The sequence below is a fragment of the Carlito syrichta genome, unplaced genomic scaffold, assembly GCF_000164805.1.
Source record: "Carlito syrichta isolate Samal-C Ts95f unplaced genomic scaffold, Tarsius_syrichta-2.0.1 Scaffold304000, whole genome shotgun sequence".
In the NCBI taxonomy this organism is placed as follows: domain Eukaryota; kingdom Metazoa; phylum Chordata; class Mammalia; order Primates; family Tarsiidae; genus Carlito; species Carlito syrichta.
Genome location: NW_007248096.1, coordinates 155,240 through 182,577, shown reverse-complemented (window position 1 = coordinate 182,577; position 27,338 = coordinate 155,240). Strand labels below are relative to the sequence as shown.

Genomic DNA, 27,338 nt, shown 5'->3' with positions numbered 1-27,338 from the left:
ACAGGCGCGCGCTACCACACCCAGCTAATTTTTGCTTTATTGTAGAGATGAGGTCTCGCCAAGTTGCCCAGGCAGGTCTCGAACCCGCGGGCTCAGGCAATCCACTCACCTCAACCTCCCAAAGGCGCGGGATTACAGGCTGAACCACCGAGCCCGGCTGTTTTTTATTTTTTATTGTGTTGCAGCCAAAAGTGGCTGATATCAATTTAGAGTAATAGGTCTATATTACATTCACTGTGCTCAATGTTTGTTTCTTTCTTCCTCTTCTTTTGTAATAGTTTAATAACTCTAATTCTGCATTATAAGATCAATTGTTGAGGTAAACATTTTGTTTTCTGCATTAGGGCCATTCATTGAATTTGAAGAGACAGACTTACCTGAGTTCTGGGGAGACATGGATAATCAGAAACACATATATGAAAACTTTGACAAGATACTCTCAGAGATGAACACATTACTTTCTGAAAAACATGCTAGCAAAACCCAAAGTAAATTATTAGAAAATCCAGGAGATCAATTTAAACATGATGAACAGAGAAAATCAACCCCACCAGAAGAGCAGAAAGGGAAAACTGAAGAGCAAGAACAAGGCGGAGAACCAACTGCAGAACAAGAAATGTACAGAGAACCAGTAATAGAACAAGAAACCCACTCCAGGTCAACTCCAGAACAAGGGCCAAGTAGAAAGCTAATCACAGAACAAGAAGCACACATAGGGTCAACCACAGAACAAGGACAGCTCAAAGGCTCAACAGCAGGACAAGGACTACACAGAGTGTCAACTTCAGAACAAGGACCACGCAGAGAGTCAACTACAGAACAAAGGTCACACAGAGAGTCAATTGCAGAACAAGACTCACACAGAGAGCCAATTGCAGAACAAGAACAGCACAATGGGTCAACAACAGGACAAGAACCACGCAGAGTGTCTGCTTCAGCACAAGGACCACACGAAGAGTCAACTTCAGAACGAGGACCACGCAGAGAGTCAACTGCAGAACGAGGACCACGCAGAGAGTCAACTGCAGAAAGAGGACCACGCAGAGAGTCAACTGCAGAACAAGGGTCACGTAGAGAGTCATCTGCAGAACAAGGACCACGCAGAGAGTCAACTGCAGAACGAGGACCACGCAGAGAGTCAACTGCAGAACGAGGACCACGCAGAGAGTCAACTGCAGAACTAGGACCACGCAGAGAGTCAGCTGCAGAACTAGGACCACGCAGAGAGTCAACTGCAGAACTAGGACCACGCAAAGAGTCATCTGCAGAACAAGGACCACGCAGAGACTCATCTGCAGAACGAGGACAGCACAGAGAGTCATCTGCAGAACGAGGACAGCGCAAAGGGTCAACAGTAGGACAAGAATCACACAAAATGTCAACTTTAGAACATGGATCACATGGAGAGTCAGTAACAGAAGAACCATACCAAGAGTCAGAACAAAGATCTCATGAGGAGACAATTTTAGAAGAACAAGAAGACATAGACATAGACTCAACTTCACATTCAAGAAAAAATGGTATCTTAAAAAATACAAAATCTAGAAAGTCTATACCCTCTGAGTACACTGAAATCCCTCTACAGGAAGAGAAGTCTTGGAGGCAAACGTATGAAGAGGAACTATCTATGCGTTCTATACTGCAAGAAGAAGTTCCAAAATCAAGTAGAAAAGATTACCTTTCAGGTAGCAATGTAGTCCTCCTTTATCAACTCCCTGTTTTGTGGAGTAGTTTTTAAAGTCTTTTCAGAAAATACTCATTTAATCAGGATTTTTTTCTGGCATATCAAGTCATGCAAACCTCAGGCATGTTTTGGTAGGCAACATGAGTCTAGTCCTTGAATAATCAATTAAATTAATTACATTCATCAATTAAATGCAAACCAGAATATTTATATTGTCAATTTACCTAGAATTTCCACTGCACTAGAAGTTCATTTGTGAGGAAGAAATCTGGTTACGTTACATATAAAAGTGTCTTAATTGTGTTTCTGAAAAAGCAGTAGAATCCCGTTTTTTCCTTAAACGTGTCTGGTATTAGAAACAACTTAAAAAATTTTTTTAAATTTCAACCTTAAAATGATTCTTGCTTTTTTCTGTTATATATAAAATATATGTTCTAGAGGAGTTTCTGAAAGTCATATTTAAGACAGAATGCATTCTGCATTTCAAATATTTATTCACATCCCATTGTTCAGAATTTAAGACAGAATGCATTCTGCATTTCAAATATTTATTCACCTCCCATTGTTCAGAATTTAGGCAGACAGTAGTCTCCCCTTATCCATGGCTTTACTTTCCGTAGTTTTCATTAAGTACAGTTAATCATAGTCAGAAAATATTACATGGAGAGTTCCAGAAATAAACAATTCATAAGTTTTAAATTGTTCACTATTCTGAGTAGCATGATGAAAGTATGCACCTTTTGTTCAGTGTATCCATGCTGTCTATGCTACCTGCTCATTAGTCACTTAATAGCCATTTGGATTATCAGATTGACTGTAGTAGTATTGTAGTGCTTGTGTTCAAGTAACCCTTATGTTCAAGTAACCCTACAGTAAGAACAAATCTACCCATGAAATTGTGCAGAAGGAAAAGGAACTTATGCTAGTTTTGCTGTCACTCTCCAAATTGTGAAAGTATATGTAGGGTTTGGTACCAGCTGCAGTTTCAAGCATCCATTGGAGGTCTTGGAATGTATCCTCCCACAGATAAAGAGGGGACTACTATATAGTAACACATAGCTGTGAGGAAGGCTGGAAAGTGTAACCCTCATTTTGCATGACCAAATTAGGATACAATAGATAGCTTTTGCCATAGAGCTGCTTTCAGCAAAGTTATTAGGTGATTTCACTGTAGACTATTATGGCACAACATATATAGAAAAGTACTTAGAGTTTTTGGTGTTCTATATATAAAAGGCATTTTCATCAATCATCAACTTTAGAATATCTGATAGAATAATGTCCAATTTATAGGCATGTTCTTTTGTACCTTTTAGAAACAGCAAAAAAGGAAGTTCAGAAAAACAAATCCTATGAACCCAAGTCCCCCAAAATAGAAGGAAAGTTATGGTCAGGTAACTCCTCATTTAATTTTCCTTTCATTTATAACCCTAGAACAAAAACTTCAAAAGGAAAGTTAGATTATCTGTGTTATTAAATGTGTTTTTACAGGTGAATTTTTGACTTGTAACTGGAAAATGAAGTATGTCAAATCTGAAGATGAGGAACAGACAGACTTAATCTATGGTAACCCCAGATTTACAGGTACATATTGACAATGAAACTAGGAAGGATAGATGGCAGTCCAATATATGGATTTAATTTACTGTGATACTCCACAATAAGGAGTGATTTTAGCTAAGACACAATGGGAGTGTGATCCTTGCATTATTTTGTTCCTGGGCTGATGAATCTTTTTTTTTTTTGAGTTGGGGTCTTATTCTGTCACCAAGGCTGAAGTGCAGTGGCACAAATCACAGACAGCTTACTGCAGCCTTGACCTCCCGGGCTTAGGTGATCCTTCTGCCTTAGCCTCCCGAATAGCTGGGACTACAGGTGCATGTCACTATGCCTGACTAATTTTTTTTAAATTTTTTTGTGGAGACACGGTTTCACTATGTTGCCTAGGCTGGTCTTGAACTCCTGGGCTCAATCAATCCTCTCACCTTGGCCTCCCAAAGCGCTGGGATTCCAGGTGTGAGCCATAATGCCTGACTGATGGATCTAAATATATACAGGATGGATATATCAAGATAAATATTTTCAATGTACTATTGATGGCAGCATATGCTATTGATGAGTGCTCTTTAGCTTTAAAGCTTATGGAATTAGCTAACATTAAAAAAAATCATTACATAATCCTACAACTGCTTTGAAACTATGATCCAAACAGTCAAAGGGAATTAGATACTAGAACTCAGTAGAAATCATTTCAGCTATTCCTCTCCTTGGTAAGTCCCTATCCATACATGTGAGATAGGTAAGAATCTACCTTGTTTTGAAGACTCACAAATAAAGATCTACTTAACAGAGCAATGAGTAGCTTTTAGCTTTCAGATAAACCATGTATTTAGCAGTGATTATTCCAAAAAGTACTCATATTTTGCTAAAATGCTATTATATCATTTTGCCTTTCACATTAACAAATAGTAGAACTAATAAGATCAAATTTATTTTCTTCCTGTCTGCAAACATTGTTCTTGCTTAAGTTTTGGTCAGACAACAAACTTTCCATCCTCAAAGTATTCTGGTGAAAATGCATGGATGACATTGATCAAGCTCATGTGATCTAGTTCAAGTTCTTCTTCTTCCCAGTCTTCTTTATTTCAATTTTTCTTTACCATTGTATGTAAACATTATATGAATAATCATTTTTAAGTTGCATCAAATCTCATAGAGAAAGTATAAGGGCATGAATGATTGTGTCAGTGAGTAAATAACTCACTTTGCTGACATTTTATGAAATATGCTTGATACTGTAATATTGAGCTTCAAAATAAATATATTAGTCAAGACTCTTGAGGGCAGGGGTTGTGATGGTGGTATTTAGTAGTTTATTTGACTGGAAAGTCCAGAGTACAGCTGGCTTCAGGCACAGTTGGTTCCAAGGGCCCAACAATAGCAGTAGGACACTGTCTGTCTGCCTCTCAGCCCTATTCTTCTCTATGTCACTTTCAATTTGAGGTGGTTTTCTCCGTAGTGTGGCAAAAATGGCCATGAGAGCATCTTTGAACTTATATCCTGCTAGTTCAACAAACAGAGTACGAAAAGAATGATTCTTCCCTAATAATTTTCCCAAAAGTTCTGAGGTTAATTCTCATTGGCCTATAATAGATTACCTTACTGTCTTATCTATATCATTAGCCAGATCTATATCACATGACTATTTATAGAGCAAGGGTAAGGAGGCTCCGTATGACCTGACTCATCCGAACTGACAGTGGAGGAGAGATGTTTTTCCAAAGAGTAAAGGTGAATCCTGTCCTTATGAAGGAAGTATAGATTCCTGATGGGCAAAAATAGCAGATATATATTACAATAAGCACTTATTTATTTTCCCTAAATTTTAAAGAACTATTCACTTTACTGTTTGGTGTATATTTCCTACTTGACAGATCTACACTCAACTATCAGAAATATTCAGTCTAACAAGAAAGTAAAAGGTAGAACTTCTTTCAATGGAGTTTCCTTCAATCTGCTCCAGTTTGTGCAACTCCTGGAGACGTTTGTTGGTGAAGATGCTCCCTTGAGTGTCAGTGAGAGCCTCACCTCATTTTTTAGGAGGGGCTATGTTGAAACAAAAGAAGAAAAAATGAATGCCTTAGAACAGGTAGGTAATATTATTTGTCAATGATACAAGTGAAATCACTATTATAAGTGACTTCAACCTCAGTTGTTCCTGATATGACTCTTCTTAAAAAATTTACAACCAAATTTATCACGTTATTTCAACAAGCTTAACCATTAATGATTATATTCTATTGTCAAATGTTCTAAGAGCACATTCCAGAGAACTCATTCACCTAATTATAACATGATTGCTCCTGAAGACGGTTTATCGTACAGCCTTGTTTTTCCTCCTCTGAAGCTTACAGAGCAGATATGAATATGTACAAAGATATGTCTGTGCACTATCTGTCTGCTGTGTGAGTACATTTACAAGTACACATACCTAGGGTATGGTTATAGCGTGATTATATATTTGTATTCATGGGAATCCAGACACTTTGTATTTCCTAAGAACTTACTATTTACTTGGGCGATACGTAAAGGCATACACTAAAATTAGTCTATATAAAAAACTTATTCTAAAAAAAAAAACTTATTCTTTTATGTGAAGTGTGTAAATTAGTTTCACTAAGCTTATTCAGTAATCTCATCAGCCATATGAGTCTTCTCAACATGATTTTAGACAATCCCCTTTGTCTTCTGAATTGCAGTTCCTCTCACTTAACCAAGAGCATGTATTCACTTTATTTTTACAATTTGACATATCTAGCTAGTAGATATCAGACTAATAGAATTAATATAGTGAAAACTCTAAAAGGCAAATAAAATCAATGTCAAGTCAATCTTAAATATAAAAAAGAACTTTTTAAACATAACCATTTTTCATTATCTGAACATTGTCATTCATCCTCTTTCACTACAAAACACATCCCTTGGGGCCAAGCAAAGTGGCTCAGACTGTCATTCCAGTGTAATCCCCAAGGCAGGGAGGACTGCTTGAGGCCCAGGGGTTTGCATCATGGGCAACATGGAGAAGCCCTGTCTCTATTAAATAAATAAATAACCTGGCATGATGATGCATTCCTAGCTACTCAGAATGCTGAAATGAGAGGATTTCTTGAGCTCAAGAGTTTGAGGTAACAGTGGGCTATCATTTCACCACTGTACTCCAGCTTCCAACCTGGTGACAGAGCGAGAACCTGTTTCTAAAAATAAATTTTTTGTTTTTTTGTTTTTTTGAGTTGGAGTCTCACTCTGTCACCAAGACTGGAGTGCAGTGGCCGCTTCCGGCCACCGCAGCCTCGACCTGCTGGGCTCCGGCGATCCTTCTGCCTCAGCCTTCCAAGTAGCCGGAATTACAGGCATGTGCTACCATGCCCGGCTGATTTTTTGATTTATTGTAGAGATGAGGTCTCGCGCCTAGGCGGGTCTCGAACCCGCGGGCTCAGGCAATCCACTCACCTCAGTCTCCCAGAGGTGCGGGATTACAGGCTGAGCCACCGAGCCCAGCGATAAAAATAAATTTTTAAAAATCCCTTGAAGAGGCCAGGTAGAACACCCTATGTATTTGTCACATTCCTGAACAACTAGAGAGGGAGTGAAAAAGAACTATCAAAGATTCTTAAGGTTTGTAGAAGAAATTTTTTAAAAAGGCAGACAACACTTATATTTTTGTTCTAGAGGTAAAACAGAGAAATAGCATTTAAGGAATTAAAATTAACCACCGTACTTTCTTTTGAAATTTTTTTCTAAAAATTTTTAAAGAAAGGGAGTCTCGCTATGTTTCCTAGGCTGTTCTCCAACTCCTCCTGCCACAGCCTTCCGGGCAGCTGGGTTTACAGGCATGTGCCACTGCGCCTGGCTTAATTACTGCATTAATATCATGCTTACTCCCAAAGTACAGTTATTTTTATAAAAGGTGCTGGACTTTTTTGTGGAATAAATACAGTATGCTAGCTAGCACAATAAACATTGTGTCTTCTGTGCTTTGTTATCCTCTTTGAATCGTAGGTTAGACATAATGCTTTCCAAGTCCAACGGGAGCTTCTCCTAGAGGCCCTCTTTCAGAAGTGGGACAGTGATTGCTCAGGCTTCCTAGATCTGAATGAAGTTGATGAACTGTTGTACACGTACAAGGATGGAATGGAAAAAGAATCTATGAAGAAAGGTAAAATGTAAAAATGTTCTTATTTAAATTGTGGTAACAGCCGGGCTCGGTGGCTCAGCCTGTAATCCCACGCCTTTGGGAGGCTGAGGTGAGTGGATTGCTTGAGCCCGCGGGTTCGAGACCCGCCTGGGCAACTTGGCGAGACCTCATCTCTACAATAAATCAAAAAATCAGCCGGGCGTGGTAGCACATGCCTGTAATTCTGACTACTTGGAAGGCTGAGGTGGAAGGATCGCCGGAGCCCAGCAGGTTGAGGCTGCGGTGGCCGGGAACGGTCACTGCACTCCAGTCTGGGCGACTGAGTGAGACTCCAACTCAAAAAAAAAAAAAAAATTTGTGGTAACATCTTGGCTTAAAGTTTCCTAGCATTACAACATATATATAGTTAAAGCAGTCAAAGCCATGAGATACTCCTTCATAGCTACCTGTATGACTAAAATTTTATTTTATTTATGTTTAATTTTTAAAAATAGAGATGGAGGTTTTGCTATGTTGCCCAGGCTAGACTCTAACTCTTGGGCTCTGGTGATCCTCCCGCCTCAGCCTCCCAAGTACAACTACAGGTGCCTGCAACTACAGGTGCCTGACACTGTACCCAGCTCTGGTTATAATTTTTAAAATGGAAAATAATAAGTCTTAGCAAGGATGTGAAAATATCGAAACCCTCATGCATTTGTCAGCATAATCAAGAATGGACTATGTTGCAGAGTGCTTTGTCTAGGATCTTAACTCTATATAGTTATATTCCTTCTGTGTACTCTCACACTAAGGTTAAAGTAATCCAAACCATTCTACAGCCCTGCCTGTTTTCTCTCTCTGGCTTCAGTATGTCTGATTCACCCCTTAAGTCTGACTGGTTTGCAAGTTTCTTTTCAATTTACTAACTTCTTATTTGCCTTAATGACTTTTTTATCTTCTGTATTATATTTTTCTCTTCAGATCAATATTTTCCATCAGAAGCTACTAAAATTCTCATTTTAGGATAATAAATTCCTTTTTTCAGTTTATTAGATCTTAATTTAAATGATTACTGCTGAGCTTCATTGGGCTTACTGAGTTATACCAGAACTGGACCCGGATTTTTATTTTTAAAGTATATAGTGCACAAGGGAAAGAATTGTCAAGGTTAGTTAGGATCTTCAGCCCTTTTAGAAATCATTGTATTGGTTGATCTTCAGATATACTTAAGCTTATCAGTTGCCATGCTCTCTTCAGTAACTATATCTTCTACAGACATTATGTTATACTACACTGCTTATTTTAGACTACATCCAAAGATAATTTATTTAATGAAATTTCAAAAGGCATGATTTGATTTCCACTGATAAGATGGGCAAATTTCATAACACAGACCCATGTTCTCCAGAGAACAACAGCTGGTTTCCAACACTGGGTCTTGATGAAATAGTCACATGATCTTTGGCAAGTTCCTTAAATTACTTAGACCTAGGTCTCCTTGTGTGTAAAATAAAGGAGTTAGATATGATGAATTATAGAATTTAAGGAACCTAAGGATAATGTTATAAGGAACTTCCACGTAATGGATTATATGGAATCCAATTTATATAGAATTATATGGAATCACATATGAGTGAAGTTCAGCAATAGGGATAGATAGAAGCATAAAATGTAAAGAGATAAGCCCAGCAAATGAGAAAGAGGAGAGTAATGAGGAGTCAGAACCTGCGCCAGGTAAAAATGTCTGTAAGCAAGAAGAACAAATATTCTCTCCAAGGGCAAGCTTATACAAAATAACTCAAGATAAACAAATATTTGTAGCCACCTGCTCTAAGGAGATGATTGCTGAGCCGATGGCAGTATAGAAGAAAAGCAGATCTAGCCTCTTTAAAAAGGAAGAAAATTCTAAATTCAAGCATCAGCTAATAAATGATTGACATATCTTCAAGCAATTATTTTGTATTTATTGTTTTGCTCTACTCTTCTGATCTCTTGTGACCAAGAGATTAAAAATTGGAATTCAAACAGCATAAAGTCACAGGATTAGAAGTTTTTAGAAATGGGGCTGCTGGTATCCTCAAAATGGAAGTTTGCTGCATGGAAGGGGAAACTTGAAGCTTTTAGCCTGTCATTTCCTCTTTTTGTTCTAGTCTAATACAGCCTTATCTTTTGAAATATTACAAATAAAAAACTGTAGAACATGTGACCTATTTACATTGTAGAATTCAATGGAATAAGTAATCATTTCTCTATTATTTCCCATGGAATAGCTATTAACATTATTGACTATGCCAATATTTAATTTAATTTTCTATTTACATGACAAATTTTGTTTTAATGTGTTAATTTCTATTTAAGTAGGACATTTAACTCATAAAATTAAAACATTTTGGAAACATTTATTTTGGTGATGTCAGCATGATGGCCAACTAGAAGCCCCTAGCATTTGTTCCATTCACAAAGACAGCCTGAGAGTGCCACCTTGCATCAGAGGAGTAACAGAAACCTAGTGAACTCAGAGACTCAGGATGGCAACTTAGAGAACAGGAAATGCTGGATCTCCACCACCCCATTCCTGTATCAAGATCAGTTGGGAACCAGGAGGGGCTTCTCCCTATGAAGAGGAGGTAAGCAAGAGGAACCCAGAAACCCCCATCACACCTTGGACACCCACAGACTTCACTACTGGGGTCCCCAGCAGTCTTCACTGGCACTAAACCCAGATGAGGGGGCTGTCTGGAAATGCCAAAGCTGTGCTCCTCCCCAGAGAAGAAGCCGACACTGTGTCCAGACCCCTGTGGTCCATGTCGCTACTGCACTATACCATCTTAGAAATGGAACTACTGTGTCTTGTTTCAAGAATGAGTAGTCATTACTCCTCTTCATCCCTTGAGGCTAGGCCACCACCAAATGACCACAACTCATTGGTCCAACATCCCCAAGCCAAGCTGTGAGCAGCTGTTACACCCTTCCACATGGGACCAAATGGAAGTAGAATTACTCCAACTACCCCTCCTCACCTCCTCTTGGGCCAGAGCTGAAGTGGCACACTGCCTCTTGGGAAAATAATTCCTTGGCCACTCAGAGCAGTCTTGACTTTCCAGTGCCTAAGTTGAAGCAGCATCCAAAGAAATGGTACCTTGGCAGTCCAGAATAGTCATGCCCCCTATTGCGGGGTCCCACCCCACAAGGTCGTGAGATCTCCTGAAGGAGAGACGGATAGGTGAAAGACGAAAATCATATACCGGGCACCTGCTTCTTGAACAGATGACAATTTAATGTTAGTTAACATAGAACTTTTATACCATTCGTAAAGGGGCAAGACAAAGAAAATTCCTTCACGTATATATGCTCTACAAGTTACCACCATCTAGTGGTCTTAGCAATAAACAAGCCAAGAACCCTGTAAACATTCAGACAATGAGTCTTATTCATAAGGTCAAAGATGATAGTTTTAGTCCAAAGTCCCGAATTACAGTCCTTGAACTGTCTCCAGAAAGCTTAGCAGTAGTTTTCCTTCTGGGGCTTTATGTCCTTCAGAGCTTGAGTAACTACCTCTGTTTCAATGGCTGCACATATTGCTGGTTGGCTCCCAACACCCTATCACTGAACTGAAGCAGCACATTGCCCCTGGGATTCAGTGCCCTGGGCTGAACTGATGTAGTAACTGATGTCTTAAGAAAACAGAGCAGTAGCTGAGTTGAGACACTCTGCCTTGAGATCCCCTCTCCCTGGGAAGTGGAGTCATCACTGTTCTGTTCCTTGTCCACCTCCAAAGGCCAAACAACAGCTGTACTCTGCATACTGAGGTATTTGCTGCCACTGCACCTGGCCTCACAGAATCTGGGATTCTGCTGAGCCCCGATATTCTAGGGCTTAGAGTCACTATTACATAGTGCTTCATTCCCTGGGACCTGAGTTGTCAATAAGCTTTATTAGCCCAGTTACCCAAATTGCAGTCATACCCTGCACCAGGGCCCAAACCTCCAAAATACCCTTTCTTCCCTGGAGTCAGGCAAGTACTATACCCTACTCCTCATGGTAGAATCACAGCTACAACCCAGCATCCTGTGCTCAAGCTGCTAGAGGGTTACCTCTGAGTCATAGATCCTGTCTCCTGTGGACAACCAACATCCAGCCCTGTCACAGACAGCAAACCTGCAACCAAAGACTCAGGTGCCACAGCAGATTTGTGTTACCTTGAGACTAGGACCACAGCCTCACAGCTGCTCTGAGCACACCTGTACCTGGAACCCAATGCCACTGAAGCTGCTTATAGGCCATGTCAAACCTGACACCAAGCAGGATCCTGTCAACTAAGTTTCCCCATTGTAGGGAAAATGAGAATAGGAGGATTCCAAAAACTCGTGATGTCAAGAACTGTAACAATCTATACTGTCATTGTTGCTGCAATAAACTTCTACAGCCTAGGCCACTGAAGCACCCATGAGTATTGCTGACATTGAACACAGCTGTATAAGCTATCCAGAGACATCACCTACTGGAAACAGAGTCATCACATCCTTCCCAGCCAGTACACTGAATCCCAAATGCAGGTGAAACTCTTTCTCTACAAAAGCCTCTCTAGAAAGTTTGGAAGAAATGATTGTTCCACCAGATATATAGATATCAATTCAGGAACAAAAGAAACATGGTAAAGCAAGGAAATATGACACCATCAAAGGAGCATAGTAATTCTCTACTTACAGACCCTGATGAAAAGGAAATCAATGAGTTTCCAAAAAAGGAATTCAGAATAATGATCTTAAGGAAACTCAGTTAGATACAAGAAAATGCAGGTAAACAATTCAACAAAATCAGGGAGACAATTCCCCATATGAATGAAAAGTTCAACAAAGAGATAGAAAACATATAAAAAGAAGCAAACAGAAATTCTACAGCTGAAGAATTCAGTGAATGAAACAAAAACTACAATAGAGAGCTTCAACAGCAGACTTAATCAAACAGAAGAAAGACTCTCTGAACTTGATCAGTTATTTGAAATGAACAGGTCGGGGGGGAAAAATAACAATGCAGAGGAGTAAAGAAAGCCTACACATCTTATGGAACACTATTAAGTGAACAAATATTTATATTAGGGGAGTTCCAGAAGGAGAAGAGAAAGGAAAAGACGTTGAACACCTATTTAACAAAATAATAGCTGAAAACTTCTCAAGTCTGGGAAGAGATATGGACATACAGATCCAGGAAGCTCAAAATTCCCTAAATAGATTAAACTAAAAAATGTCCTCCTCAAGGCAAATTATTGTCAAATTATCAAAAGTCAAAGACAATTAAAAAACAGCAGGAGAAAAGTGTTAAGTCACATATAAGGAAATCCCTATTAAAATAACATTAGACTCCCCACTGAAATAACGATAGATTTCTCTGCCAAAACCTTACAGGCCAGGAGAGAATGGAATGATAAATTCAAAGTGTTAAAAGAAAAAAAAAAAATCCCAGCCAGGAAAACTAGACCCAGAAAAAGTGTTCTTCAGAAATGAAGGAGAAATATAGTCTTTTGCAGATAAGCAAAAACTGAGAGGTTTCATTACCATTAAATGCTCAAGGATGCTCAAAGGAATCCTACTTATGGAAGTGAAAAAAATGATAATTATCATGATAACACATGAAGTATAAAACTCACTGGTAGGACAGATACACAAAAGAGAAAGAAAAGAATCAAACCTTATCATTAAAGAAAACTAACAAAATGCAATAATAAACATTGAGAGGAAGAAAGAAACAAAGGATATATAAAACAACCAGTAAACAATAATATGACAGAAGTACATCCTCGTCTATCAATAATAGCTTGGAATGTAAATGAATTAAATCCCCCACTTCAAAGATATAGACCAGCTGAGTGGATTTTAAAAAATGACCCAATTATATGCTACCTGCAATAAATTCAGTTCACCCATAAAGATATATATGAGGGAGAACCCTTAAAAAAAAAAAAGTATTTATTTTTTTAATGTGCATTTATTCTCACATGTTTAAACTTTAGTCACCTTCAAAATGCTCTGTTTGATACAATACACCTATCTAAATGCTTTTTCCAGTGCCACTGCTGAACACTCAACACAGTGTGGACATGGTGTGCTCTTAAATCACCCATCATGAAATGGGCAAATGCATTGAAAGAATCTCTAAAACAAATGCACCAAAGTTGAATGCAGCCTCTCACAGCAATGCTAGCTGGTACACTGATGCCAATGGGTTATTGGACCACTTACCTAGCAGGGGGAGCCTGTTGTACAAGGGGCTCAGCCTCACATAGACGGAATGTGAAGGAATGGAAAAATATATTCCATATAATCAGAAACCAAAAGCAAACAGTAGTAGTTATACCTATATCAGATGAAGAAGACTTTAAGACTGGGGGCATGGTGACTCACATCTAATACCAGCATTTTAGGAGGCCATGGCAGGGAGGATTGCTTCAACCCAGGAGTTTGAGACCAGCCTAGGCAAAATAGCAAGAGTTCATTTCCACAAAAAAAATATAAAAAATTAGTCTGGAGTGGTGGCACACACCTGTAGTCCCAACTACTTGGAAGGCTGAAGTGGAAAGATCACCTGAACTTGGGATGTTAAGGCTGTGGTGAGTTGTGATCATGCCACTGCACTCCTACCTAGGCAACAGAGCGAGCCCCAACTCAAAAAAAAAAAAAAAACTAAACTAAACTAAAAACTAAACATGTATGCACCCAACACCAGAACACTCAGATACATAAAGCATATATTAGATCTAAAGAGAGAGATAGACTCTAATACAATAATAGTTGAGGACTTCAATGCCCCACTCCCAGCATTGGAAAGATTATCTAGACAGAAAATTAGCAAAGAAACATTGGATTTAAAGTGCACTTTAGAGCCGGGCTCGGTGGCTCAGCCTGTAATCCCATGCCTTTGGGAGGCTGAGGTGAGTGGATTGCCTGAGCCCGCGGGTTTGAGACCCTCCTGGGCAACTTGGCGAGACCTCATCTCTACAAACCAAAAAATTAGCCGGGCGTGGTAGTGCATGCCTGTAGTTCCAGCTACTTGGAAGGCTGAGGCGGATGGATCTCCAGAACCCAGCAGGTCGAGGCTGAGGTAGCTGGGAGCAGCCACTGCACTCCAGTCTGGGTGACAGAGTGAGACTCCAACTCAAAAACAAACAAACAAACAAATAAAGTGCGCTTTAGATCAAATGGACCTAACAGTTATTTATAGAACATTTTCTTTAACATCTTTGCAGAATACACAGATTTTTCATCAGTATATGAAACATTTTCTGGGTTAAACCACATAATAGGCTACAAAACAAGTCCCAACAGATTTAAAGAATTGAAATCATATCAAGTATCTTTTCTGACCACAGAGGAACAAACTATAATTAATAACAAGAGGAACTTTAGAATATACACATACATGGAAATTAAACCATATGTTCCTAAACAACCAATAAGTCAGTGAAGAAATTAAGAAGAAACTTAAAATTTTTTGAAACAAATGAAACACAATATGGTAAACCTATGGAATACAGAAAAAGTAGTATTGAAAAGGAAAGTTATAGAAATAAATGCTGACATAAAAAATGTAGAAAGATTTCAAATAAACAACCTAACAGTGCATCTCAAGGAACTAGAAAAGCAAAAACAAACCAGTTTCAAAATTAGTAGACGAAAAGAGATAATAAAAATCAGAACAGAAATACACAAAATTGAAGCTAAACAAAATACAAAAGATCAACAAAGCAAAAAGTTGGTTTTTTGAAAAGATAAACAAAATTGACAAACCATTAGCTAGACTAACCAAGAAAAAAAGAGAAAAATCCAAATGAGTAAAATTAGAAATGAAAAAGGAGGCGTTACAACTGGTACCACAGAAATACAAAAAAATTCATTAGAGACTATTACAAACAACTATATAACAACATATTAGAAAACTTAGAGGAAATAAATAAAGTCCTTGATACATACAAGTTACAAGATTGAACTAAGAAAAAATAGAAAACCTGAACAAACCATCACAAGTAACAAGATTGAATCTGTATTATAAAGTCTCTCATCAAAGAAAAGCCCAGGACCTGATAGCTTCACATGTGGAATTCTACCAAACATTTAAAGAAGAATCAACACTAATTCTTCTCAAACTCTTTCAGAAAACTGAAGAGGTGAGAATTCTTCCAAACTCATTCCCTAGACCGGCGTTATCCTGATACCAAAACCAGAGAAGGACACAACAATAAAAAGGAAATTATAAGCCAATATCCCTGATGAACATAGATATAAAATTTTCCAACAAAAAGTTAGTGAACTGAATCCAGCAGCACATTAAAAAGATCATTCACCATGATCAAGTGGGAATTATCTCAGGGATGCAAAAATGGTTCAGCATATGCAAATTAATAAACATGATACAGTCCATCAACAGAATGAAGGACAAAAATTCTATGACTGTCTCAATAGATGCAGAAAAGCATTCGATGAAATTTAACATCCCTTCATGATAAAACTCTGACCAAGTTAGATTTAGGAAAATACCTCAACACAACAAAGGCCATATATTAACAAACCCATAGCCAATATCATACAGGATGGGAAAAGTTGAAAGTTTTTCATCTAAATCTGCAATAAGACTCAGATGACCACTTTCATCACTTTTATTCAAAATAGTACTGGAATTCCTAGCCAGAGCAATTAGAAAAGAAAGAAATAAAGGGCATCAAAATTGGAAAGGAGAAAGTAAAATAGTTCCTGTTTGCAGAAGACATGATCTTATATTAGAAAACCCAAACTAATAAACTAATTCAGTAAATTTGCAAGATACAAAATTAACATACAAAAACCAGTAACATTTCTATATACCAGCAATGAATAAATAAATTTAAAAAGCAATCCCATTTACAATAGTCAAAACAAAACAAAAAAACCTAGGAGCAAATTTAACCAAGGAGGTGAAAAACCTCTACAAGGAAAACTATAAATACTGATGAAAGAAATCGAAAAGCACACAAAAAATGGACAAATATTTTATGCTTATGGATTAGAAGAATTAATATTGTGAAATGACTATACTACCAAAGCAGTCTACAGATCCAGTGCAATCCCTATCAAAACGCCTATAACATTTTCCATGAAAACAGAAAAAGAATTCTAAAATTTATATGAAACCATAAAACACCAGCAATAGCCAAATCAATCTTGAACAAAAAGGACAAAGCTAGAAGCATCACTCTATCAGACTTCAAAATGTACTACGAGTTTATAGTAACAGAACAGCATGATATTAGCATAAAAACGGACACATAGACCAATGAAACAAATAGAGAACCTAGAAATAAATCTACATATTTATAAGCAACTGATTTTCAACAAAACTGCCAAGAACTTTCACTGGGGGAAGGGACAGTTCCTTCAATAAATGATACTGGGAAGACTGGATCTCTATAAGCAGAAAAATGATGCTAGACCCCTCTCTCACCATATATAAAAATCAACTCAAAATGAAAATAAGAGTTGAATGTAAGACCCCAAACTATGAAACTACTGAAAGAAAATATAGGGAAACCATTTCAACTTATTGGTCTGGGCAAAAATTTTATTGAGAAGACCTCAAAAGTATAGGCAACAAAAGCAAAATTAGGCAAGTGGAATTATATTAAACTAAAAGGCTTCCGCACAGCAAAGGAAACAATCAATGGAGTAAAGATACAACCTGGAGAATGGGAGAAAATATTTTCAAGCTATTCATCTGCAAGGAATTGATATCCAAAATAAACAAAGAACTCAAACAACTCAACATCAAAATAAAACAAATGATTCAAATTAAAAAATGAGTAAATAAACTGAATAGACATCTCTCAAAAGAAAACATACAAATGGCCAACAGGTGTATGAAAAATGCTTAACATCACTAATAGAGAAATGTTAAATCAAAACCACAATGAGTTATCATCTCACCCCAATTAGAATGGCTATTATTCAAAGACAATAACAAATGCTGGTGAGGATGCAGACAAAGGGGAACGATTATGCACTGTTAGTGAAAATGTAAATTAGTACTGCCACTGTGGACAACAATATGGAAGTTCCTCAAAATGCTAAAAATAGAACTACCATATGCTCCAGCGAGTCCACTATTGGGTATATAGCTGACAGAAAGGAAATAAGTATGTTGAAGGGATTTTTGCACTCCTATGTTTATTGCAGTACTACTCACAATAGCCAAGATATGGAATCAAGATAAGTGTTCATCAGCAGGTGATTGGATAAAGAATGTATACAATGGAATATTATTTAGCCATAGAAAAGAACAAAATTCTGTCATTCATGGCAACATAGATGAGGTTGGAGGATATTATGTTAAGTGAAATAAGCCCATCACAAAAAGATAAATATTGTATGTTCCCACTTAGATGTGGAGGCTAAAAAAGCTGATCTCATAGAATTAGAGAATAGAATAGTGGTTCCTAGAGACAGGGAATGGTATTGAGGAGAGGGAATAGCCAAAGATTGGTTAATGGATACAAAAGTACAGCTAGACAGAAGGAGCAAGTTCTAGTGTTCTGTAGCACTATAGGGTGACTATAATTAACAACAATTTATTGTATAATTTTCAAATAGCTATAAAGACAGATTTTGAATATTTCTAACACAAAGAAATGACAAATTTTTGAGGTGTTAGATATGCTAATTACTCTGATTTCATTATTACATATTGTACATATGTACTGCAATATTATACTGTACCCCATAAATATGTACAAATATATGTTAATTAAAAACAATAAAAGCAGCCAGGCATGGTGGCTCACGCCTATAATCCCAGCACTTTGGGAGGTGGAAGCGAGAGTATTACCTGAGTTCAAGGGTTCAAGACCAGCTTAGCAACATGGTGAGACCTCGTCTCTACAATAAATAAAAAAATTAGCCGGGTGTGGTGGTGCACGCCTCTAGTTCCAGCTACTTGGAAGGCTGAGGCAGAAGCATCACATGAGCTTAGCAGGTCAAGGTTGTGGTGACTGTGAGCGTGCCACTGCACTCCAGCCTGGGCAACAGAGTGAGACTCCGACTAAAAAAAAAAAAATAATAATAATAATAAAAAAAGCAAAAATGCAGCTAGAAAAAAACAAACATTTATTTTAAAGCAAAACACCAACAGAAAAATGTCAGTGTTGCTTTTTGTCACAAAATTGCAGAAATCTTAACATTTAGAAACATATTTATTTAAATGTCATATTTAAAAGCATATAATGAAAATGTGTGCTTATAGGAAAAGAGGAAGTTAAGCTATCCCTCTTTGCAGACAATATGATCCTATGCCTTGAAAACCCAAGGGAATGTGTCAAAAACCTCCTTGCACTGATACATGACTTTGACAGAGTCTCAGGGATAAAATCAATGTGTAAAAGATAATTGCATTTCTATGCACCAACAACAAACAGGTAGAGAACCAAATAAAAAGCACAATCCCAGTCACAATAGCCACAAAAAAAAAGAAAGAAAAAGAAAAAGAAATACCTTGGCATCTTCCTAACCAGAGAAGTGAAAGACTTTTATAACGAAAACTACAAAACACTGCTCAAAGAAACCAGTCACAAATAAATGGAAAAACATTCCATGCTCATGGATCAGAAGAATCAATATTGTTAAGATGTCCATCCTACTCAAGGCACTCTACAGATTCAACGCAATACCCATCAAATTAACAACATCATTCTTCTCAGATCTATAAATGACAATACAGAAATGCATATGGAAACAAAAAGGAGCACAAATAGCCAAAACAATCTTCAGCACAAGAAACAAAGCGGGAGGTATCATGCTTCCAGACTTTAAACTATTTTAAGCTTACAATAATCAAAACAGCCTGGTATTGGTACAAGAATAGGCATACAGATCAATGAAACAGGATAGAGATTCTGGAAGTAAAAACTCGATCTCTCAACCAACTTGTCTTTAACAAAGCCTCCACCAACAACCACTGGGGAGAGGAGAACTTATTTAGTAAATGGTGCTGGGAAAACTGACTGACTGCATGCAGAAGAATGAAACAGGACCCCAACCTATCACCATACACAAAAATCAACTCTAAATAGATCAAAGACCTAAACGTAAAACCCCAAACTATAAAAATCTTAGAAGAAAAAGCATGACACACCCTTCTGCACATTGGAATAGGCAACCACTTCTTGATCATAACCCCAAAAGTGTATGCCATAAAATATAAGATAGACATTGAGACCTCATCAAACTGAAAAGCTTTTGCAAAGGAAAAGAAACCATCAAGAGAGTGGAGAGACAACCCATGGAATAGAAAACAGTATTTGCTAACTGTGTATCTGACAAAGGCCTAACATCGAGGATCTACAAGGAACCCAAACAAGCCAAAGGGAAAAAAACAAACAGCCCTATTAAAAAGCAGGCAAAATGCATGAACAGACACTTCTCAAAAGAAGACATATGAACAGTCAACAGACACATGAAAAATTGGTCCGCCTCACTAATCATCAGAGAAATACAAATCAAAATCATATTGAGATATTACCGAACTCCAGTAAGAATGACTATCATTAATAAATCAAAAAACAACAGATCCTGGCGAGAATGTTGGAGAAAAGGGAATGCTTCTACAGTGTTGGTGGGAATGCAAACTAGTTCATCCTCTATGGAAAACAGTATGGTGATTTTTAAAAGAACTAGAAATTGACCTTTCATATGACCCAGCAATCTCCCTTCTGGGAATATAACTCAAATCATTTTACAAAAAAGACATTTGCACATGCATGTTTATTGCAGCACTATTCACAATAGCAAAAACATGGAACCAACCCTGCTGCCCATTAAAAGCGGACTGAATAAAGAAAATGTGACACGCATACACGATGGAGTATTATGCAGCTATAAAGAAGGACAAAATTATGGATTTCGCAGCAACTTGAATGGATTTAGAATCCATCATACTCAATGATCTATCGCCAAAACAAAGAACTGAATACCACATGTTATCATAAGTGAGTCCTGAACGTTCATTGCAATACTACAAGAGAGGGATCGGCAGCAGTGGGACACTACCAGGGGAGTGGGGGCACATAACATCACTAAGGGTACCTGATCCTAAACCAGGGGAAGCGAGGACCAGTTGGAGGCCCAAACTTTACCTGCACACAGACTACTTATGTACCTAAATCTGACTTGTACCCCACATCTTTACAATAAAATAAAGGAAAAAAAAGAAAGAAACTATGTGCTTAAAGAAACTGAAAGTTGGACAAGTACCTAGTGTAAAACAACTGTTGTTCTTCCTTTGTTCTGAAACCCTAGAATAAGGAATTACTAAGAAATTCATCAATCTTTGATTTCCATGACCTTGACATTTGAAGATTATAGGCTGGTTGTAGTATGGCCTTCATTTAAGTTTGTCTAATGTTTCCTTATGATTAAATTTAGGTTACTCATTGTTGTCAGCAATATATCACAAAAGCAATGCTGTATTCTTCTCATTGAATCCCATCAGAAGCCTCATGATAGCGACTTTGACCAGTTAATTAAGATGATATCTGTCAAGCCTCTTCACTTTAAAGTTACTTTTTTCTCCCTTATTATTATTTTTTTCTCTTTTAATTTTTATTTTAAAATTTGGGTGTACAATTCAGGGTTAGGTATACAAATATTCATTGTGCAGGTACACTTGTTGATGAGGTGTGCCTTCCCTTCCCCAGGCAGATATCAACTACTTTCAATTCCCCTGCAGTTTCCCGCTACTGTCAATCTTTTTCTTATAGTATTACAGTAGTTGTTAAAGGTCCACTTATGAGTGAGACCATGTGATACTCAGCTCTTTGTTTCTGTGAGAGATCACTCAGTATTATAAACTCTAATTCCATTCAGGTTACTGTGAAGTTCATGATTTTGTTCTTCTTAATGCCTGCATAATATTCCATTGTGTATATGTACCACATTTTTAAATCCAGTCCTCTTTTGATGCACAGCATGGTTGGTTCTATGTTCTTGCTATTGTGAACAATTTGTGATAAACATATGTGTGCAGGTATCTTTTTCATAGAATGATTTGGGTTCTTCTGGTTATATTCCTAGTAGGGGGATTGTGGGGTCATATGAAAGGTCGATTTTTAGAACTTTAAGGAATCACCACACTGATTTTCACAGAGGCTGTACTAGTTTACATTCTCACCAACAGCGTAGAAATGTTCCCTTTACGCCACATCCTCTTTAGCATCTATTATTTTTTGAATTATTAATGATGGCTATTCTGACTGGAGTTAGGTGGTATCTCAGTGTAGTTTTAATTTGCATCTCGATGACTAGTGAGACTGAACATTTTTTCATGTATCTGTTAGCTGCTCGTACATCTTCTTTTGAAAAATGTCTATTCATATCTTTTGCCCACTTTGTAATGGGGCTGTTTGTTTTTTTCTTTTCAGCATGTTTGAGTTCCTTGTATATCCTTGATGTTAGACCTTTGTCAGACATACAGTTGGCAAATATTTTTTTCCAGTCAATGGGCTGTCTCCCTGCTCTCTTGATGGTTTCTTTGGCTTTGTAGAAGCTTGTCAGTTTAATGAGGTCCCACCTGTCTATCTTATCTCTTATGGCCTGGGCACTTCTCCCTTCTCCCTTGCTGGTTCCAACTTCCGTAAGAGTGTCTCCTGCATTTTGTAAGGCTCTTACAGGTTGAGGTTTTACATTTAGGTCTGTTATCCATTAAGAGTTAATTTGTGTGTATGGGGGTAGGTAGGGGTCCTGTTTCAATCTTCTGCATGTGGTCAGCCAGTTTTCCCAGCACCATTTACTGAATAGGTTCTCCTCTCCCATCACAACCAAGTAGGCTTCATCCCTGGGATGCAAGGCTGGCTCAACATTCATAAGACCATAAACGTAATTAAATATATCAACATATGTAAAAATAAAAACCACATGATTATATCATTAGATGCAGAAAAAGCTTTTGATAAAATCCAGCACCCTTTCTTGATGAAAACCCTTGAACATCTAGGCACAGGTGGAACATACCTCAAAATAGTAAGAGCCATCTACGAGAAGCCCACAGCCAGCATACTCTTAAACAGACAGAAATTGGAACCATTTCCCCTGAAAACTAGAACAAGACAAGGATACCCACTGTCACCCCTCCTGTTCAACATAGTTTTGGAAGTCCTAGCTAGAGCAATCAGAGAAGAGAAGGCGATCCAGTGTATCCAAATAGGAAAAGAGGAAGTCAAGTTATCTCTCTGTGCAGATCACATGATTGTATAACTTGAAAACCCAAGAGAATCTGCCAAAGACCTCCTTGCATTGATAAAGGACTTTGCCAAAGTCTCAGGGTATAAAATAAATGTGCAAAAGATAATCGCATTTCTATACACTAATAATAAACAAACAGAAACCCAAATAAAAAGAACAATCCATTCACAATAGCCACACACACACACACACACACACACACACACACACACACACACACACAAAGAAATACCTTGGCATCTTCCTAACCAAAGATGTGAAAGACCTTTACAATGAAAACTACAAAACACTGCTCAAAGAAATCAAAGGTGACACAAACAAGTGGAAAAATATTCCATGCTCATGGATTGGAAGAATCAACATTGCTAAGAATTCATATGGAAACATAAATTACCAAGAATAGCCAAAACAATCCTCAGCAAAAAAAACAAAGCAGTAGGTTTTACACTCCCAGATTTTAAACTTTATTATAAAGCTACAATAATCAAAACAGCTTGGTAATGGTATAAGAACAGGTATCAGGTATATAGACCAATGGCATAGAATTGAGATTCCACCCTTAACTGTACCTCACAATATCAAAATAAAAAATATTGATATAAAAAAAAGAATTGAGATTCCAGAAACAAAACCTCAATTTCTCAACCAACTCATCTTCGACAAAGCCTCTCCTCTATTATTAATAAGTATTTTGTGGGTGTGCTTTGAAACCATATAAATAGTCCTTCTCTTCTTTGTAGAACTTTTCATTTATTTATTTATTTATAACAATACATATTCATGGTTTTCTATCTTATTCAGAGGTATATAATCCAGTACTATCATTTTTGGATATCTACAATTTGAGCTTTGATGCTCAGATTGTCCCAGATTTAGACAATGGGAGTCCTTTCAGTTTGGTTCCTATGTCCTTCCCCCAACTCCTAACATTTTATTTTGAAAAATCTTAAACATAAAGCAAAGCTGAAAGAATTTTACAGTGACCATCTATATACCCACTATGCAAATTCTACCACTAGCATTTAATCACACCTTTTAATCTATCTATTCCTCTCTCCATCCCTCTACCCTTCCATCTATCTCTCTTCTTTTTTAAGTATTGTATTTTATTTTATTTTGAGTTATAGTCTTACTCCTTCACCTAGGCTGGAGTGCAGTGGCACACTCACAGTCACCATAGCGTCAACCTGTTGGGCTCCAGCGATCCTTCTGCCTCAGCTTTCCAAGTAGCCGGAACTACAGGCGTGTGCTACCATGCTGGCTAATTTTTTTTTTTTTTTTTGTAGAGACAAGGTTTTGCCAAGTTGCCTGGGCTGGTCTCAAACCCGCAGGCTCAGGCAATCCACTCACCTTGGCCTCCCAAAATGCTGGGATTACAGGCTGAGCCACCAAGTCCGATCATTTTAAAAGTATTTTAAAGGAATAGACGTCAGTACACTTCTCCCCAAATACTTCAGCATATATATCCAACATTTAATATTTGTTAACAGTTTTTTTCTTTTGAGATAAAATTTCCATAAAATTAGATGCTCAAATCTTAAGTGTACATTTGTTGAGATTTGGCAAATGCATGACCTATGGACCTCATATCCCTGTCAAGATATAGAACAAAATGCAAAATGACAAGCTCCTGTAGTCCCAGCTACTCAGAAGGCTGAGGTGGGAGGATCACCTGAGCCCAGAAGTTTGAGGCTGCAGTGAGCTATGATCACACCACTATACTCCAGTCTGGGTGACAGAGTGAGAACTTGTCTCTAAAATAAAAATAAATAAAAATAAAACTTTCATCTCCCTTTCTCATTCAGTCTCTACCACCCAATCCCCAAGGCAACCATTCTTCTGGGTGGTTTTTTAACAAAATTATTATAGATTAGTTTTATCTCTTCTAGAACTTCATAAAATGGAATTATGCAGTATGTACTCTTTTGTGTAAGACTTCTTTCACTCTGACACCACAAGCTAAGATTCTTATGTGTTGTTGCATGTATAAGCAATTTGCCTCTTTTTATTGCTGAATGGTAGTCCATTGTTTAAATATGCCACAGTTTGCTTATTCATTCTACAATTTATAGACACTTTAGCTATTTTCAGTTCTTGATTATTATGAGTAAAGCCACTATGAACAATATCATACAAATTTGTTTATGGATATATGTTTTCATTTCTTATTAATAAATACATAGGAGTGGAATTTCTGGGTCACATGATAGATACATATTTAGCTTTATAAGAAACTGCAAGTTTCCTACATCCTCTTAGTATCCATCATTCTTTGAGCATGTCCTTGCTTTCTGGCACAATGAGATCATCCAGGTTCATCTTATGCTTTTCCTACTTTCATCCTGGAATCTTCCATTTACCCCAAAGAAACCTCGTTTCTGTTAGTGGAGAATGGCATTTAGGAACCAGCATCTAGGTTCTACATATGTTAAGTGCTCATGAGTCTCTTCTCACAGGTTTCTCAGTGGAAAGATGTAGGGAATGCATGTGTATGTGTATAGGCATGTGCATGTATGCGCATATTTACTTACATATGTAACATATCTTTCTGTCTTCTAATATTAAAAACCACAAGTTCACAATGATACCTCCAAGTCTAATCCAACACAGCAGAGTTCTATCTAGCTTTTTCTCTTTCCATTTTTTAGCTCCCTTCTCCCTGGCTTGTGTTATCCTAAATATATTTATTTATTTGATCAATCCCCCAGTCAATCCATTAGTTTTATATGAAATGAATCCCTCATCACTGCTGCTGTCCTGTCTCTCACACTGATTTCTTCTTACTACACTTGAGTTCCAATACTCTGTGCTCATCTGCCCTTCCCGCATGGTTGTCCTCACTCTGCTTAGGTTCTGACATCCTACACCAGACCACCCTTCCAAGTGGATGCTGTTTATATCCTCCCTAGGCTCTGACACTCCATGCCAAGACATATTTTCACATGAATGCCCTCTTCAATTCACTCAGGCTCTGATTTCTCATAGTGAGCCAGCCCCCTACCTGGAAGTCCTCCTCAAGATTGCTTGGGCTCTGTTTCCCATGCCAGACTGACCTTCCACATAGACACTCTCCTCATCCTGTTTAGGTACCGACTTCCAGGCCAGGCTGGCTCTTAATTTGGATGTCCTCCTCACCTTGCTCAAGATTAAACTCCATGTTGGGGATCTACTCCATGTGGATGCCTTTTTCATCCTGCTTGGGATCTGACACTGCAAGCTAACCTACCTCTCTGTGGGGTCACTCTCTTTAACCACATGGGCTGAAGGTTGCCTTTCCACATGGATACCCTTCTCACCCTGCTCAAGTTCAGATGACCCATGCCAAGTCATTCCTTCATGGGTGCTCTCCTTAACCCATTTAGACTCTGATACCTTGCTTGGTGCCACCTTGGATTTTTTCTGACCAGGTGAAGATGCTTACCTTGCTCTACCTCACCTAGTGACTTTAGGATCAAATTGTTGAGGAAGGCAAAGGAATTAAAGAAAAAAATGAACAAATATAAGTTAGGAGTATTTTGGATCAAGTAATAGAAAACCCAATCCAAAGTGATTAGGCAAAAAAGGAATTAATTGGTTCATGCAATGAAAAAGTCTAGAGTTAGTTCAGGATACAAATAGATTTGGGAATTCAAATAATGACATTAGTGTCTTGTTCTTTTGCTTTCAGTCTGGCCCTGTTTTAGCCCCATTGTCATATAACTTCTCCCAGATTTACATTCCCACAGGTTCATTCGAGTCCAGTAAGAATATAAAGAAAAGTATTCTCTTCCTAATTATCCAAGCAAAAAATCTGGCATTAGTCAGTTCTAAATCAACCACTCTGGCTAGAGGAATAGAATGTTTTGACTGGCTTAAGCCAGAGATACATGCTCCACCTCTTGAACTGCAAGAGGAACCCCACTTTAACACATGAACTGAGATGGGAGTGAAGTGCTTTTCTAAAAACAAGTACCTGAGATGAGTGGATTGCCTGAGCCCACGGGTTTGAGACCCACCTGGGCAACTTGGCAAGACCTCATCTCTACAATAAATCAAAAAATTAGCCGGGTGTGGTAGCGCGCGCCTGTAGTTCCAGCTACTTGGAAGGCTGAGGCGGAAGGATAGCTGAAGCCCAGCAGGTTGAGGCTGCGGTGGCCGGGAGCGGCTACTGCACTCCAGTCTGGGCGACAGAGTGAGACTCCAACCCAAAAAATAAAAATAAAAACTAAAAATAAATAAAAAACAAGTACCAAGAGAAAGATGAATTGATACTAAAGAGCAAAAGTCAATAACTGTTCACTACAGAAATGAGAAGCTTACACATGATTAATGACTACAAATACCAAGTAGTATTTGTTTACTATCAAATAAATGGTACAGAATGGATGCTACTGTCTTTTGGGAGAAGAATAAATCACAGTAGACGCCTTCTTGAAAAATGAGGGACTTTGAATCATGCTTTATAGAGGAAGGGTGCACAGCACTTTGGGAGTCCGAGGCGAATAGATTGCCTGAGTCTGTGGGTTCAAGACCAGCCTGGGCAACTTGGCAAGACCTCATCTCTACAATAAATCAAAAATTAGCCAGGCGTGGTAGCGCATGCCTGTAGTTCTGGCTACTTGGAAGTCTAAAGTGGAAGGATTATCGGAGCCCAGCGGGTTGACGCTGGGGTGGCCATGAGTGTGCCACTCACTCCAGCCTGGGTGACAGAGTGAGACACCAACTCAAAAAAAAAAAAAAGAGGAAG

The 27,338-nt window shown here is 38.0% G+C and overlaps 1 protein-coding gene across 1 annotated transcript in view; it reads left to right on the top strand.

Annotated features, from left to right (window-relative positions):
• The window catches only part of EFCAB5 (EF-hand calcium binding domain 5), a 195,896-nt gene that overhangs the window by 134,840 nt on the left and 33,718 nt on the right, over positions 1–27,338 (top strand). The window contains exons 11-16 of the mRNA XM_021713040.1: positions 345–861; positions 1,342–1,685; positions 3,001–3,078; positions 3,176–3,268; positions 5,119–5,333; positions 7,244–7,400. Of these exons, the coding sequence (XP_021568715.1) occupies positions 345–861; positions 1,342–1,685; positions 3,001–3,078; positions 3,176–3,268; positions 5,119–5,333; positions 7,244–7,400 (1,404 nt within the window). The remainder of the gene's footprint in view (positions 1–344; positions 862–1,341; positions 1,686–3,000; positions 3,079–3,175; positions 3,269–5,118; positions 5,334–7,243; positions 7,401–27,338) is intronic.